At 40.1% G+C, this 14,276-nt stretch overlaps 1 protein-coding gene across 1 annotated transcript in view; it reads right to left on the bottom strand.

The window, feature by feature from the left end:
• The window catches only part of LOC146000217 (ATP-binding cassette sub-family G member 1-like), a 121,578-nt gene that overhangs the window by 53,025 nt on the left and 54,277 nt on the right, over positions 1-14,276 (bottom strand). Inside the window, exon 3 of the mRNA XM_083137615.1 lies at positions 7,602-7,788. Within this exon, the coding sequence (XP_082993741.1) occupies positions 7,602-7,788 (187 nt within the window). The remainder of the gene's footprint in view (positions 1-7,601; positions 7,789-14,276) is intronic.

Here is a 14,276-nt window from a genome sequence, read left to right as displayed (position 1 = left end):
GTCTGGAAATCATTTCCCGAAGTCAGGATCGGGACGGGGATTTTTTTTTATTTTTTTTTAACGATCTCTGTACCGACTTTTCTGGATCGCGTACACCCCTACTAATGACTCAGTCGGGAAAGTGATCATGTTCAGCTCCCAGATGCTAGGTGAGCATTCCTCGAATACTTAATGCACCCAAAGTGATATGAATATCATTATGTGTGGAAACATTCTCTATGCAGAACATTTGCTAGGGTCGATGCTATACTCATTCTAAAAAAGGAGGACATTTACCGATTTCTAAAAAATCCGCCCGGACGCCGGACAGACACCTAAAAAGGAGGACATGCCCGGATAAAAGAGGACGTCTGGTCACCCTAGGTTGGATCGAATGTGATTTGAGGCCCGAGAGACACGTGGCGCGATTGAAGGTACAAGTAGAACATTATCGTCGTATCTACCAAGAAGATTAAGTTTGTATGTTTATTTCTGGGAAAATATCTCGTCGAATTGTACAGTGGATCCATGAGTATTACCGTGCAAATTGTCCTTGACTATTTTCATTAATTTTTCTCTTACATGCAATGTGCTTTAAAGCGATGGATTTTTATGTATGCTGGTGCAGAAGTTCTCAACAACTTGTTTTGAGTTTTCTTTTAATTCTTGAAGCTCTTATTGGGTCGTATAAAGTGCACAAACATGGTGATGTTACTAGAGACATTAGATTGCGCTGTACAGTGGGATCCATGAGTATTACCGTGCAAATTGTCCATCACCATGTTCGTGCACTTTATTTGACCAAGTAGGAGCTTCAAGAATTACAAAACTCAAAACAAACTGTTGACAACTTCTGCACCAGCATACATAAAAATCCATCCCTTAAAAACACATGGTAAGAGAAAAATTAATGAAAATAGTCATGGACAATTTGCACGGTAATACTCATGGATCCCACTGTACAAGTGGAACCAAGTTTAATAATCACAATAAGGGACACGTGTGGCAAATCGAACTTTAAAAAAACAGTTAACGGTTTCATAAACAAACAAATGAATGTAGAAAAGTGTTTGATTTTGTAAATGAAACAAAAAGGTACAGGTTTGATACTCAAGATTTAATCAACATATTCCCTATCGAGCTCAAACGCGCTTGTAGCACCGTTCTTCTAGTTTTTAAACCATTTCCGGACTACACTGCACTGAACTTGTCATCATTAGTATATGTTTGCCTCTTCAGTGCTTGAAACTTTTCGCTACCTTGAGAAGTTACGAGTTTCGGCAACAAGCGATAATCAAAGGTGCCTGACGTTTGGGCAAATAAAATCGTACATGTGTGAGAGAATTAAATGAAGGACATACAATACAGACGATCATTGTAACTCTGTGGTTTTACGACTTGCAATTTAACACAACAATAGTTAGATCTTACATACATTTTCACGCGCTTCTGACGATAACAATCTGCTTCTGCATCAACATAATTTACGTGTGAGAATCGATTTAGTGCACCACCGTGACAGTAATAAGCTAGGGAATTGTAGTCTTCGCCGGAACGAAATGTTATGACGTGAACTTTTGTCTTTAGGTTCGGAATATTAATGTCTTGTATGCGTTAGCAACATATCACTGATAAAGTCTAAATATAACTAGCGCAAAAACGGAAGAAAAGCGAAATGGTTGTTTCAATATCCAAGGACACGAAGTGGTTTTCAAGCAAAAACCTTGACGTTTAGGTGCACGAAGTAAAGGCCGAATCACACGGAACTGGACATCCAGTAAGAATGCTCTAGTTGGCGCTGGACTGGCTACCTGGATGGAAATGATGGTTGCCAGGCTGGCTGCTGACCTGGTTTTGACGACTAGACCGTGTTCTAATTGCAACTGGCTTTCTCTGCTAGATTCTGTGCAACAGCCAATCAGAGCGAAAGTTTGGTCAGGTTAAGTTAATCTGTGAGTTTGTCAAGGGAAAGTTTTTTTTGTCTGGTTTCCGAATGTCTGTTGTTTTTGTTCGCTGCTCGATGAAAGAAAAAACAAAGAATATGTGCATTTGTTCATTAATGTATTTAGGAATTTACCCAAAGCGATGAGATTTGTTCACAAATGTGACTGGCCGATAGTGAAAATCCTTATTATTACCTTATTTATTAAATGTTTCACTTATTTTGTTGAACAGAATATCTTTTTATGAACCAATCCTGCGAATCTCATGTATGAATATACATACCCGAGTTCATTCCAAAGCTTGTTGAGTAAACACTGATAACCATATTTTGTTTCGAGTCAATTTCTAGCCAATGTTTATCTTTTAATTCCTTTAGTTTTTATAACAGCAATAGTTTTCCCCCTACAACGTTCTTCAAATCGCTCGTCCATCTTTTTAGCTCTGCGCAATGCCTTGTGGGAACAAAAGTATACAGACAAGTAGGGCAACACGTATCGTGTGAGGCGAAAACTAGCAGATGCGCCAGTACCACACGACTAGTCCAAGTCCAACTGGAAAATCCAACAGATCTAGCCTCGTGTGATTCAGGCACAAGAGAACAGTGGAGAAACAGTGGCCCGAATGTGTATGGGCCCGTGGGGCGTAAGCGTACCCAATTATTTGTAGTGTTCTTCATCGTATTATAGTTATATATTTGTTATCGTGATTTGTGGTGCAGTGCCTGTTGAGTTTGGTTTGAGTTGATGTTTTAAGTCCACTTTGTGCACAGTAAGGCTAATCGGGATCGATAATCCTGGAAATTATCCACGAAGAAAGATGTGTCAGTACACCGGAACGAGGATCGAACAGCCTGCTTCCCTTTGTCACGACCACAGACGTACGCGAAGGGGAGCTGATGGCGCTTCAGTCCTTCGCGGTATTTTGAAGAAAGAAAAATCAATAAAGTCAGGGAGACCAAAGCAAACCCTCCTTAAAATGACCCGTAATTGCCATTTTTGTCTTTGAAGAACTCTTAAAACCAAGGTCAGGAATCCAAAAATTGTAATGAGTTCTATTGGGTTCCGCTACAGGATCGAAACTTCTTTCCTCGCACAATTTAAATTCGGTTCAAGTTGCATATTATTTCATTGAGAAAAAATAAATGTTCCTGGATCGCATTTAAATCGATCCGGAAAAAAGGTTCCTCGACCGAATTGAAATTGATGCGAAAGAAAGGTTCGTGGACCGAATTGAAATACTTTACAGATAAAAAGGTTATTTATGGTCCAGAACCCATTTACTCTTGTTGATTTTCTCTCCTGGATCGGAATTGAATTTATATAAAATTCCTGAACCTTTAACAACCCTACTTTTAAACTAAGGTTACAAGCGGTAATTTTGAAATATTTGATGCTGTGTTCAGCCGTGCGAAAATTATGGGAAAATGATCCTAAAAGTGATGTAAATAACTGAGATCTTCTTGCGAAAAGTAAACAGAAAGATGATAACAAGAACAAATTCAGCGAAAGTGTTTAAGAATCTATGAAAGGAAAATCGGAAGTAGGCCAACTTCCCGTCATGGGCAATTTTCACTAATTAACAAAATGTCGAGCCACAGCATCTAGACGAAAGTACAAACTGAGCAGGAACAATTCACTTTAGAGGAACAGCGTAAGTGCTTCTGGTGAAAGGTGAACAAATGCAACGTGCAGGGAGACGTCTCGCTCTTCGACAACACTCACGCGAGAAGTTAGAGAGAGTAGCACACGGCTATTTCTAACCTTCCTTATGCTAAACTTGGTCCAAGAAGACCCCAGCTCTTGTTGTTAGTAAAGATATATGATAACACAGTACGTGTGGAGGATACCAATTTCTTAATGTCATGATTGTACTGTCCTTCATGGTTATTAACGTTTTGGTCATGTCGTTATGAATGGCATATGCAACATTTTCAAATGCATCATGTTATTGTTCAGCAGCATCGGACGAAACTATTCAGACAGTATGTCTCGGTCATGTCTGGACTTTGCATTCGTCTCTCTCGTTCTCCGTCTCTCGGTTCGAGCCCCGCCCTGCGTATGGATGTTCTCTGATGAGTGTCCGTTCATAAATTTCATCTAATGATAACACATCCTCATCGTCGCGATTAGCCAAAAGTGGAAAAGCAATGTTTGTCGCGTCTCGACAGCCAGCCCCGTAGCTAGATGTTTTGGCGCCTCTTCATCTTTTTATTTTCATTGCGGTATGCATTTGCCGAGCGAAGGAATTTGTTACTGCAAAGAAATAAAAAGCAAGCTTAATTCAGGAAATGCATGTTACTTTTCTCTTCATAAACTCTTGTCTTCTCGTTTAATATCTAAGAAACTAAAAGTTAAAATATACAAAACAGTAATATTGCCTGTAGTATTATATGGGTGTGAAACTTGGTCCCTTACATTGAAAGAGGAACACAATTGAGAGTATTTGAAAATAAGATCCTTAGGAAAATATTTGGACCTAAAAGAGATGAGGAGACAGGTGTGTGGAGAAGGTTACATAATTTAGAAGTACATAATTTGTATTCATGTCCAGATATTATTAGAATAATTAAATCAAGAATACTTAGGTGGGCAGGCCATGTGGCACGAATGGGAGAGGAAAGAAGAGTTTACAGGATTCTTGTTGGAAAACCTGATGGTAAGAGACATGTAGGAAGGCCAAGACGAAGATGGAGGGAGAACGTTGAGATGGACATAAAGGAAATCTGTAGGGATGGAAAAGAGTATATAGATCTTGCTCAGGATAGGGACGGATGGAAAGCCTGTGTTGCTGCAGCCCTGAACCTTCGGGTTTAAGAAGGCTAGAGAGTTAGTTAAAACCAAGCAATTAAACTTCGCAATGTTATTTTGATGACTAGTGGGAATATGGAGAAATAGAATGTTTAAAAACACATTGTTGCGCCAATACGTATACACAAGAGCTGCAGAATACGAAAACAAAGGCATTGTTGCGTCATAGTCTCGAGATTTCTTTATATCCCTGTACCCAATTTTTCTTCATAATATAGACTTATTTGTTCGTAGAAGTAGCTGCGATTGCGTTTAGTTTTTCTTGGAGACAAGGCTTAGTATTCAGAGGCTATGGTGCGGGGGCAACTGCCTAATTGCCGCCATTGGTTCGTAGTATGTATTCACAGCAATATAACCACCGAAACAGTTTAACAGCTGATATTCAGGGCATTAGACGCACGGCCATGAAAATAGACGGCTGGGCAGAATTGCGCTGGTGCCACATACGGGAAAAGCAAAGCGAGAGCCGGGCAAGAGTCTCTGGTTCCCGCGAACTGTGTGGCAACGTCAACCAGGCTCCGTCAAACCGACCTCTCTCCGGGACACTTTTGTGTCATTCCTGACCTTTCGAGCAAATACTGTCAGTTTGCACCGCATGGATTACAAAGACCAACTCTACAACGAGATCTTTCATTCTCTTAAACCTCCGAACACACGGGGTTGTGCTTCGACGTGGCAACAGCGCGAACTTCTGCCACCCGCCTAATTTCATGGCCGTGCGTTTAGTCTTCCAGAACATTTTAATCTAAAGGGTTTGAAGTTTGCAAAGAAATCTCCCAGCAAGCCTAGGCAAAGGCTTCCCTAAAAAAACTTGCTTACATGAGAGGACGGGGTGTAAATTGTTCCTTGCCCCGAGTGATGCAAAGCGCCTCTCCAAAGATCCATCCCCTTCCTCCAGAGAAAACAAAAATAATTGGAATAAGAAGCTCGCTCGTTATTCGGGCGCATTGCCCTATACCCAGGGAACCATTAGATGGGATTACGCGAGGACATTTGCCGACAATGACACCGCAACGGACATTGTCCGGCGCCGCAACAATCAAGGCCAAAATCATCTCCCTTGCAGAGTGTCTTTGTTGCATGGTTCCCACCTTGTGTTGGAGGAAAGAAATCTTTGGAAATTCTCAAGGTGAAAAGGATTCTGCTCCCAAGTTCACAACCCATCCGTCATGAAGCTATGCGGTATAAGCATCTGAAACGGCCTCGCGGGGGCCAAGGACTGGGTCTACAATTCGTTCGCTGACACTTGATCACCGCGGAGAATCTGTTTCCAAAATTCGTTATGCTTTATGCTCACATAGGCCAATAGAAACCAATGCTGTAGCGTAGCACAAAATTCTGGCAGGGTATACAGCAGTGGCGTGCACTGACATTTTCTGTACGGGAAGCAGATGCCGAAAAATTATGAAAGCCAAGAGTTCATTGCTTCTACATGGTGCGTTACGCTGAAACAATGAGCACTCTGCCTTTTACTGTTTCTTATTGGAAACATGTATGTCCTGGAGCAGTTGTTAATTTATTCCAACTTCATTTGGTCTGTTGTGAATTTTTTTTAATGTAGCAGACGATCGCTGACGATTGAAACAATTTTCAAGATTTTCACACATTGCAATATTCACAAATTCACTTTGGCATCACGTAGTTCTTTAAGTAGAAAATAGTAAACAATGCCAACACTAAAGTTTTTTGAAGCTTTCGGTTTCCCACACAATCACTCGAACTTCCCGTAGTTTGAAGGTTGGTTACAGTTGAAGCCGTTCTTCTGCTGACACAATTCACGAAGATCTGGAGTTGGACGTCCACTTTGCACTTCAAACACACACACAGAGAGAGAGAGAGAGAGAGAGAGAGAGAGAGAGAGAGAGAGAGAGAGAGAGAGAGAGAGAGAGAGAGAGATGTGCACAAAAGGAAGAAAAACAAATAGAAATTCACAGGCCCAAAAAGTAATAACTTTTAACCTTGCAAAGCGCTTGTTAAAAATGTGACCGCGGCCAGCTAGTGTTACCAGCCCTGATGGGGACTGTACCTACAGTTTAAATGCGAACCACCCTGCAATGTGCCTCCATGGAAGAGGCACTGGATTTTATCTTAAGAACAGCTTATTCACCTTCATCACTGCATTTTTACCTGAAATTCTAGCCTGATTTCATATATCACCTCCTTCCCTTTCAAAATGTTTCAGTTGAATTCAATATGGCTTGGCACATGCAACTATTGTTCTCCCTGGGCCTAACCTGTTTCTACCATTGTACCCAGTAAAACTCCTTTACATTTTGTAGGGAGTGTTAGGGGACTTTTGACTCAACTTGTACAGTTAGTACATTATCATGAGTAAATACGCATCTGTACGTCAGAGGCGCAACCACGATTTTTTTTCTGGGGGAAGCACGTACCAGGATAAACGTACCAATAATAATAATAATAATAATAATAATAATTTTATTAATAATAATGCTAATGTATCCCCTGCCCCCCTCTCTTGCCCCATCATTTCAGTCGAAGGTTGTGCCACTGCTGTACGTCATTCACTGTGAACTAAACAATAATCATTGTTACAGCAGCCGCCATCTAAGGTAAAAAAGTGCGGAAAGGACGAAGTCCTGAAGATGAATTTCTCGATATATTACAACTTATTATACAAGATGTTTAATCCTCCTTAGGAAGTAAAATTAATTACCACTATACACTATTTAAATGAGATATTTATATATTTCGGGGGGGGCGACTTCAGCCCCAAAGCCCTCCCGCTGACTACATTGGTAATAAACCAGTAGTGTTGAACTTGCTGTTTAGGATTCGGCTTTGTAGTTAAATGGTTCCAGCTAGGCTGTAACTGACATGGTTGTAGTAAAGCAATGAATGACCACTCACCAGAATCCGCTTCTGCTTGCTGGAGACTTCGGCTATCTTGAGGTTGGCGGCAATGGTCATCATCTCCTCCACGGTGAGCAGGTCCCGGACCACGTCATCCTGCATGATGTAGCAGGACTGCTCCTGGAACCTCCTCAGGTTCCTCGGGACACCGTTCACCATGATGGACCCCGAGATCCCGCGCGTCCTGCAACAGAGAGAGTACCCTGTATTTGCACAATTGAGTCTCATAATCTTTACGCACAATTTTTAAAGTAACTATAAACAGGGCGTTCCCAAAAAAATATTACTTTTTTTTAACTGCGGCGATTCTCTGTCTCGTTGTCGAAGATGATGGGAACCTGTGCATTCTTTTGTAAATGTCTTTGTATTTCACGTTGTTCTTCTGCGATGATGGTATGGAATTGATGAACACTCGTAAAGAGCGCTGAGGGAACTGTATTTTTTGTGTGGATCTTCATCAGTTTTATCTCATCATTCATCCTCGTACAGAAGCAGAAAATTCGTCCAATACGCATCCAAGATAAGTTTCGTAGGTGTAAGGGATGGCATTTTCGAAACATGGACCTCTGCAGGCTAACGAGGTTCTACCGCCTTGACCCACAGCCAGGGGCGTTGGTAGGCTGCGAAAGGCAGGGCCACTAAAGACTGACCAAGCACAGATAAACGTATTAAAGGCAGATATTGAACTCAGGTGGCACACCATCTTTGCTATGATTTACTGTTCGCAAGAAGTTTTGCCCAGTCACCGCTGAGAAGCGCCACTGGCACCTTTTTGCACATGTAGACAAAAAAGTTTTACAAAAGATCAAGAGATGGCGCTGTTAAATTTCAACCCCAGATATCTGGGTTTCAGTGGTTGTACTGTCATCATATTACAACAATGGCCTCATTTTACTTTCAATTAAAAATGGCAGACCTAAAAATCAATTCGAACAAAGTAATATATGCTTTTGCAAACAAATATTCACGACAGAAATCAGTTAGGCCATGTCTACCATCTTATGGGATAGAATATGAATGCGTATATTCACAATATCTATTTTTATTAGCTAGTAGCTGATAACCCGACGTTGCCCGGGTATTTATTCATCCCAATATTGCATTAGACAGGAAAATAATGAATTCTAACTATAGTGTAAAATGTAACTAATTTTAAATGTGATCGTGAATGTCACCAATTAGCTTAGCGACTCCGAAAACTATGGATTCGACACTAATCTAGGTCATTTGTGGCATTTTATTTTTCACCCCCCTCTCACCCCCATGCCGATAGGTGATGAACTTGAAGTTGAACCGCATTGGGAGTGTCACGAATACTATGGATTCCACACTAATATCGGTCGTTTTCGCAACACAAAGTCATATCAGCCTGAATGTTAGACAACCCGAGAAACACTACCGCTGTACGGGATTGCAGAGAGTCACGGATGTCTGTTTGTGCGGAATTTAATATCTGCCGTTTTCGATTATTTTTACATGTCACCCCCTTCCCACCCCACCCATAGGGGTGCCCGGGGTGTCTTACCCCCACAGTATTTCTTTCGAGATTGCAAGCGATACGTGTACCAAATTTTGTTGAAATTGCTCCAGGCGTTCGAGAGTTATGCCGGAACAAACATACACACCCACACACACATCCTTTTTTATATATATAGATTGTGTACACGTATTTATTATTAGTCTCTAGCATTTGCCAAAAACAAGTAATCGTAATGAAGAGATTTATATTTACTGCCCTATATGGTTACAGCCTCTGCTTCTAATTAGGGTGTGGAGATTTTGGTCCTCCGACAACAGTCTAGATATATGAAGGGTAAGCCAACAAGTACGCATGATTTGACAACGTACAAGAATTATTTCATTTTCAGGAAATGGCATATGAGTATGCCATGAGTGCAGCAAAAAGATCTGATGGTTTGTAAGTAAAAATAACGAACGTATTACACTACATTTGTACATGGTTATGTATTCAACAGATTGGGAACATGTGCCATTTAACAGGCAGTAAAAAAATCTTTACAACAAAGGCTTAGGTTTTGAAGATGACGTCATCCACGTGGTGTCCAGTTCTCGCCATGCGTGCAGCAAAACGATCTGACGGTTTTCATTGGTGCGTAGCAAAGCGAGGACGTGTCTGAGGGAAAGGGACGTGGCTTCATCTGCTGCATCGCATGCGACGCCAGGTCACCTAATTTCTCGTAATGGTCACATTGCTTGGCCAGCCCGTTCCCCAGATCTCAGTATTTGTGATTATTTCTTGTGGGGATATCTGAAATCGTGTGTGTACGTCAACAAACCACGCACATTGGACGAACTTAAAGGGGCCAGGAAATCGCTGCCATACCAAATCAAATGTTGGGGCGTGTTTTTGACAGTTCGGCAGGAGACTTGAAGAGTGCATGGCGAGAAATGGACACAACTTGGATGACGTCATCTTCAAAACCTAAGCCTTTGTTGTACAGATTTTTTTACTGCCTGTTAAATGGCAATGAACCCCAATGTGTTGAATACATAACCATGTACAAATGTTGTGTAATACGTTCGTTATTGATCTTTTTGTCGCACCCTGTATATATATTGCTACATCATTACAAGGGTACATTTTCCAGTTTAGCATGAAAGACAACATCTGTCATGACTTGCTCTATGATCAGAGGGCTGCACAGCGGCCAGAATCGCTTACTAGGCCCGCCTGGCTGGTCGGGCGGGCGAGTAAAACTATATACCTGGGTTTTGACCCGTCAAGCATCGAAAGCCCACGGGTACCTGGAAGGACTTGCAAAACGAAGCTCGCTTATCTTCAGCGAACGCTCATTCCGGTTTTGCACCGTCTCCAGATACATGAGTCACGCAGTCACCGTTGCCAACTTTTAGATTCTAAACTGGTCTAGGAGCACTTAAAATGTTCATCACTTTTATCAATTTGAAATAGCAGACATTTATTCCTCGGTAGAAAACATTTGTACCACTCAAACCCAGTGGGTTCCAAAACTAACGGGCCAAGGTGCAAAAGTGGGGGAGGGGGGCAAGGACAGTTTAATTTCCCTTCATACATGATGAAGGCCTCCCCCATGGCGCAGTGGTAGCGTCATTGCCTTGTAATCAAGGGGTCCCGGGTTTGATACCCGGTGGAAGCACAAGTGGTTCGGATCCCACTTTAAACTGTAGGTCCAGTCCCGATTAGCGTAACTGTGCATAAAGTGGACTTAAAACACCAACTCAAACCTTCATACATGAGGTTAGCGTGGTGCAAAAGTTTCAAAAAGTCGGGGGGAGGGTCAACTGCACTTTCTCGGCCCCGCCCCTAATTACCGCCACTGCTGACACCTGTAAAGGAGTACGAACTAAGTTTCGCAAAAAGTGCCATCGTAAATATTTTGAAACTTTGTGTGACTGGTGGTTGTTCTATATTATACTTTTTTTGGGGGGGTGCCCCCCTATGGCGCAGTGGTAGTGTCGTCGCCTTATAATCAAGTAGTACCGGGTTCGATACCCAGTGGAAGCACATGGTGGTTCGGATCCCACTTTAAGCTATAGTCCAGTCCCGATTAGCCTTATTGTGCATAAATTGACCAAATAAATGAATCAGTCAATCAAACAGATTTTCTCTCTGGTGTAATTTTGCCAATTCAATATCCGAATTAGTTGCTCAAGATCCCCCCCCCCCCCTTGAACACTAAGGCACGATGGTCCATAAAATGGAACATGAAATCAGAATTTGCATTGTAAAAGGTTTTTGAATATTGTCATCTCTTTCAACAAATCGTCGTTCGCTCATGTTGTTGTAACACCAGTTAGCCTTGTTTCCATGATATGAAAAACTCAATATGCTGACCAACGCAGAAATTTATTTTATTTTAAAACATAAACTAAACGTAACGTTTCACCCTTCTAGCAAGGTTTTCTTCAGACTCTGTACCCAGTACCAAAAAAAAAAAAGTTGTTGATAGTTATGTAGTTCTACAGACCGCATTGATATTAATACGATGCAAAATATAATTATTGTTAGCTTGTATCTTCAAAGGAGTGCAAATAGCAGGCAATGCTACTTACACATTCCAACAAACGAACAACGTAAAAATGAAACCGAGATTAGATTTACGATTTCAAGACCAGAAAAGTGACATAAAATGAACAAGACCCACAAACCAATCTGAAGACCTTCGAAACAAATTTGGAAAATGTGTGGTAGTTGGTTTGACATAATAATGAAACTAATTTGAGAAGTTACAAAACTCTTAGGTACAGTGGCGTAGCAACATATCGCGAGGCCCTGGGCGAGATTAGAATGCAAGGCTCCATCCGTTCTTTAAGTTTGAAATATCAATGTGAATCGATATACAGTCATCAAGGAAACGTCAGGAAATTATTATATTTATATAATAGCCTATAATAATAATTAATTTCTGACGAAAATTATATTTAATAGTACGCGACAGAGAAATTTACACTTGGCAGAGCTACATTAACACGCTGCTGGAATTTTCATTAACCAAGGCAGTAGTAATAGTACGTTTTTAAGATGTTCTTTAGACAGTAAGACAACTGAAATATCCTTAAATAAGAACCTTTAAATATAACCTATATATTATTTAAAGAATCGTTCTTTGTTTCCTCATTTCAAAATTTGTAGGATGTAAATGTCACAAACCGTGACTTAAGTAGAAAATATCGATGGACGCACATAAAATGTCTGTGCTTGATAGAGCGGGGGGAAGGGGCTGCGGTAAACCACAATCCTATCTAGGGGACTAAAGTATCTACCTTCAAGGTCTTCGACACAATCGGTTTCAACATCAACAAATCTTAAAACGACAGTCATTTGCACCATAAGTGTGAAATCTTTGAGGTAATCAATTAATATAGCTAATTTGACTTTTTTAATTAGCAATTTTGCCTTTCTTGCACATTAATTGTACCAGTTTACTTTGAATTTTAGGGCTTAGATGATAATAATAATTGTGAATCTCATTTTGTTTTTACGTCTTAATGTTCTTGTAATATTAAATATTTGACGCAGTGGTGTAACAAAATCGTAAAGTACGCGTCCGCAAGAAACAAATTTGGGTCCCTCAAGTACAATCAGATTCTTCCAGGAAATGTATGTAATTACTTAGAATGGCTGGTTGTGGCTACACTTACATTAATAATTATACAAATCGATGCTCTACCTCTGAATTTTCACATATTACAACATATCTTTCTTTGACATTTATGTATTCAAAAGAAGAAAATACAAATACTTACTTATCCCCTTCCCCGCCCCTCTTAACAGCTGGGTGGATAAAAATAATGTTTTTTTTATTATTTTTTTATTTTTTTATTTAAATCGATCTTTTCTTTGGCATCGTACACATAGACATATTTTTCAAATAGAAAGGCTTTTTCTGATAAACGGCCCTGTAAAATATTTGAACAGTTTGATTAAAGCAAATAACAAATTACATGTAAATATGCATTTCTCTGTTTCTGGAACTGAACATAATGAACGTAATATGAAAATGTTTGTTAATGAAACTATTATAATTTCAGTAACGTTTCTTACAGTGCAAATATAAATTCTGGATGTACTTTATACTTTAACTTAAAATAATATTTACAGTCTTTGTAGCCGAATTTTGAGGTTTTAATGATAGTTATTGAATTTTAAATCAAGGGAAATTTAGCTGGTTTTTTTTTTTCAGATGACATATTACATTTATTTTCGTATGAGCTTCACCCCATCAGGACATATATTTTGTTTCCTTTATTTCATTTTTTAGAGCATAATAAACACCATTAAATGAATACGAGATTAATATACTTTCACAAAAAGTGATTCTGATATCTACAAATTTCTTGTGTACATTATTCTGTAATTTTATTTAAAGTGATTTCAATAAGTGATTTGATTTGATTTGATTTAGTTTATTTTACTTCGCGTTTTGTGCCTCTTGGCTAATTTGCGAAGATGGGGATGAGTGATGAAATGATGAAATTGATGAATGGACATTCACAAACAACCAAGCCCGACCGGGATTCGAACCCGGGACCCTTGGCGTCGCAGCGCGATGTGCTAACCACTCGGCCACAGGGTCGGGCAATAAGTGATTTTTTTAAAATAGAATTCCGCAATTTAAATTTTGATTTAAATCAAACCACCTTGCTTAACAGAAAGCTGGCTTCTGGACAGCGAATGACACTTTTACATTAGATCTTGCCCTTTCTCGTTCAAGAGTGAGATTACTGAGTCCGGTAAATTTGGACTGCATCATACCATTCGACACTACCTTCCAGAAGTTTTTGCTAAGTTTCAATTTTGAGAAAGATAGTTCTTTCTTCGTGGTTGTTACTTGAAGAGTAGGAAACAAACAGAAGGCGGTACAGGATACAGAGAACACTGGAAGCTAGTGTAGAGCTATCAAGGAGAAGAAACTTTGCCAAATCACTTGATTTCAGATTTAAGCACATTCCTGAAACGTAAAACTTTATCAGGATATTCTGAAGATAAATCATCCTCGTGCCCGTTACAGAGGGCAATAGCCGCATCTGAAGTTGTAGGAAGGAAGGAAGAACTGCTAATATTATCCATACCCTTCCTCAGTTTAAAACACCGGGAGCATTTAAATGCCCCATACTTTGCTCCGTGGCAGTTTGAGGTGTTTTATCATTAACACATTAAAATTGTGTAGG

This window comes from Lepisma saccharinum, chromosome 16 (genome assembly GCF_977018435.1).
Source record: "Lepisma saccharinum chromosome 16, izLepSacc3.1, whole genome shotgun sequence".
In the NCBI taxonomy this organism is placed as follows: Eukaryota; Metazoa; Arthropoda; class Insecta; order Zygentoma; family Lepismatidae; genus Lepisma; species Lepisma saccharinum.
Note: the sequence above shows the minus strand (reverse complement) of the source record. Positions and strands in the feature narration are given on the sequence as shown.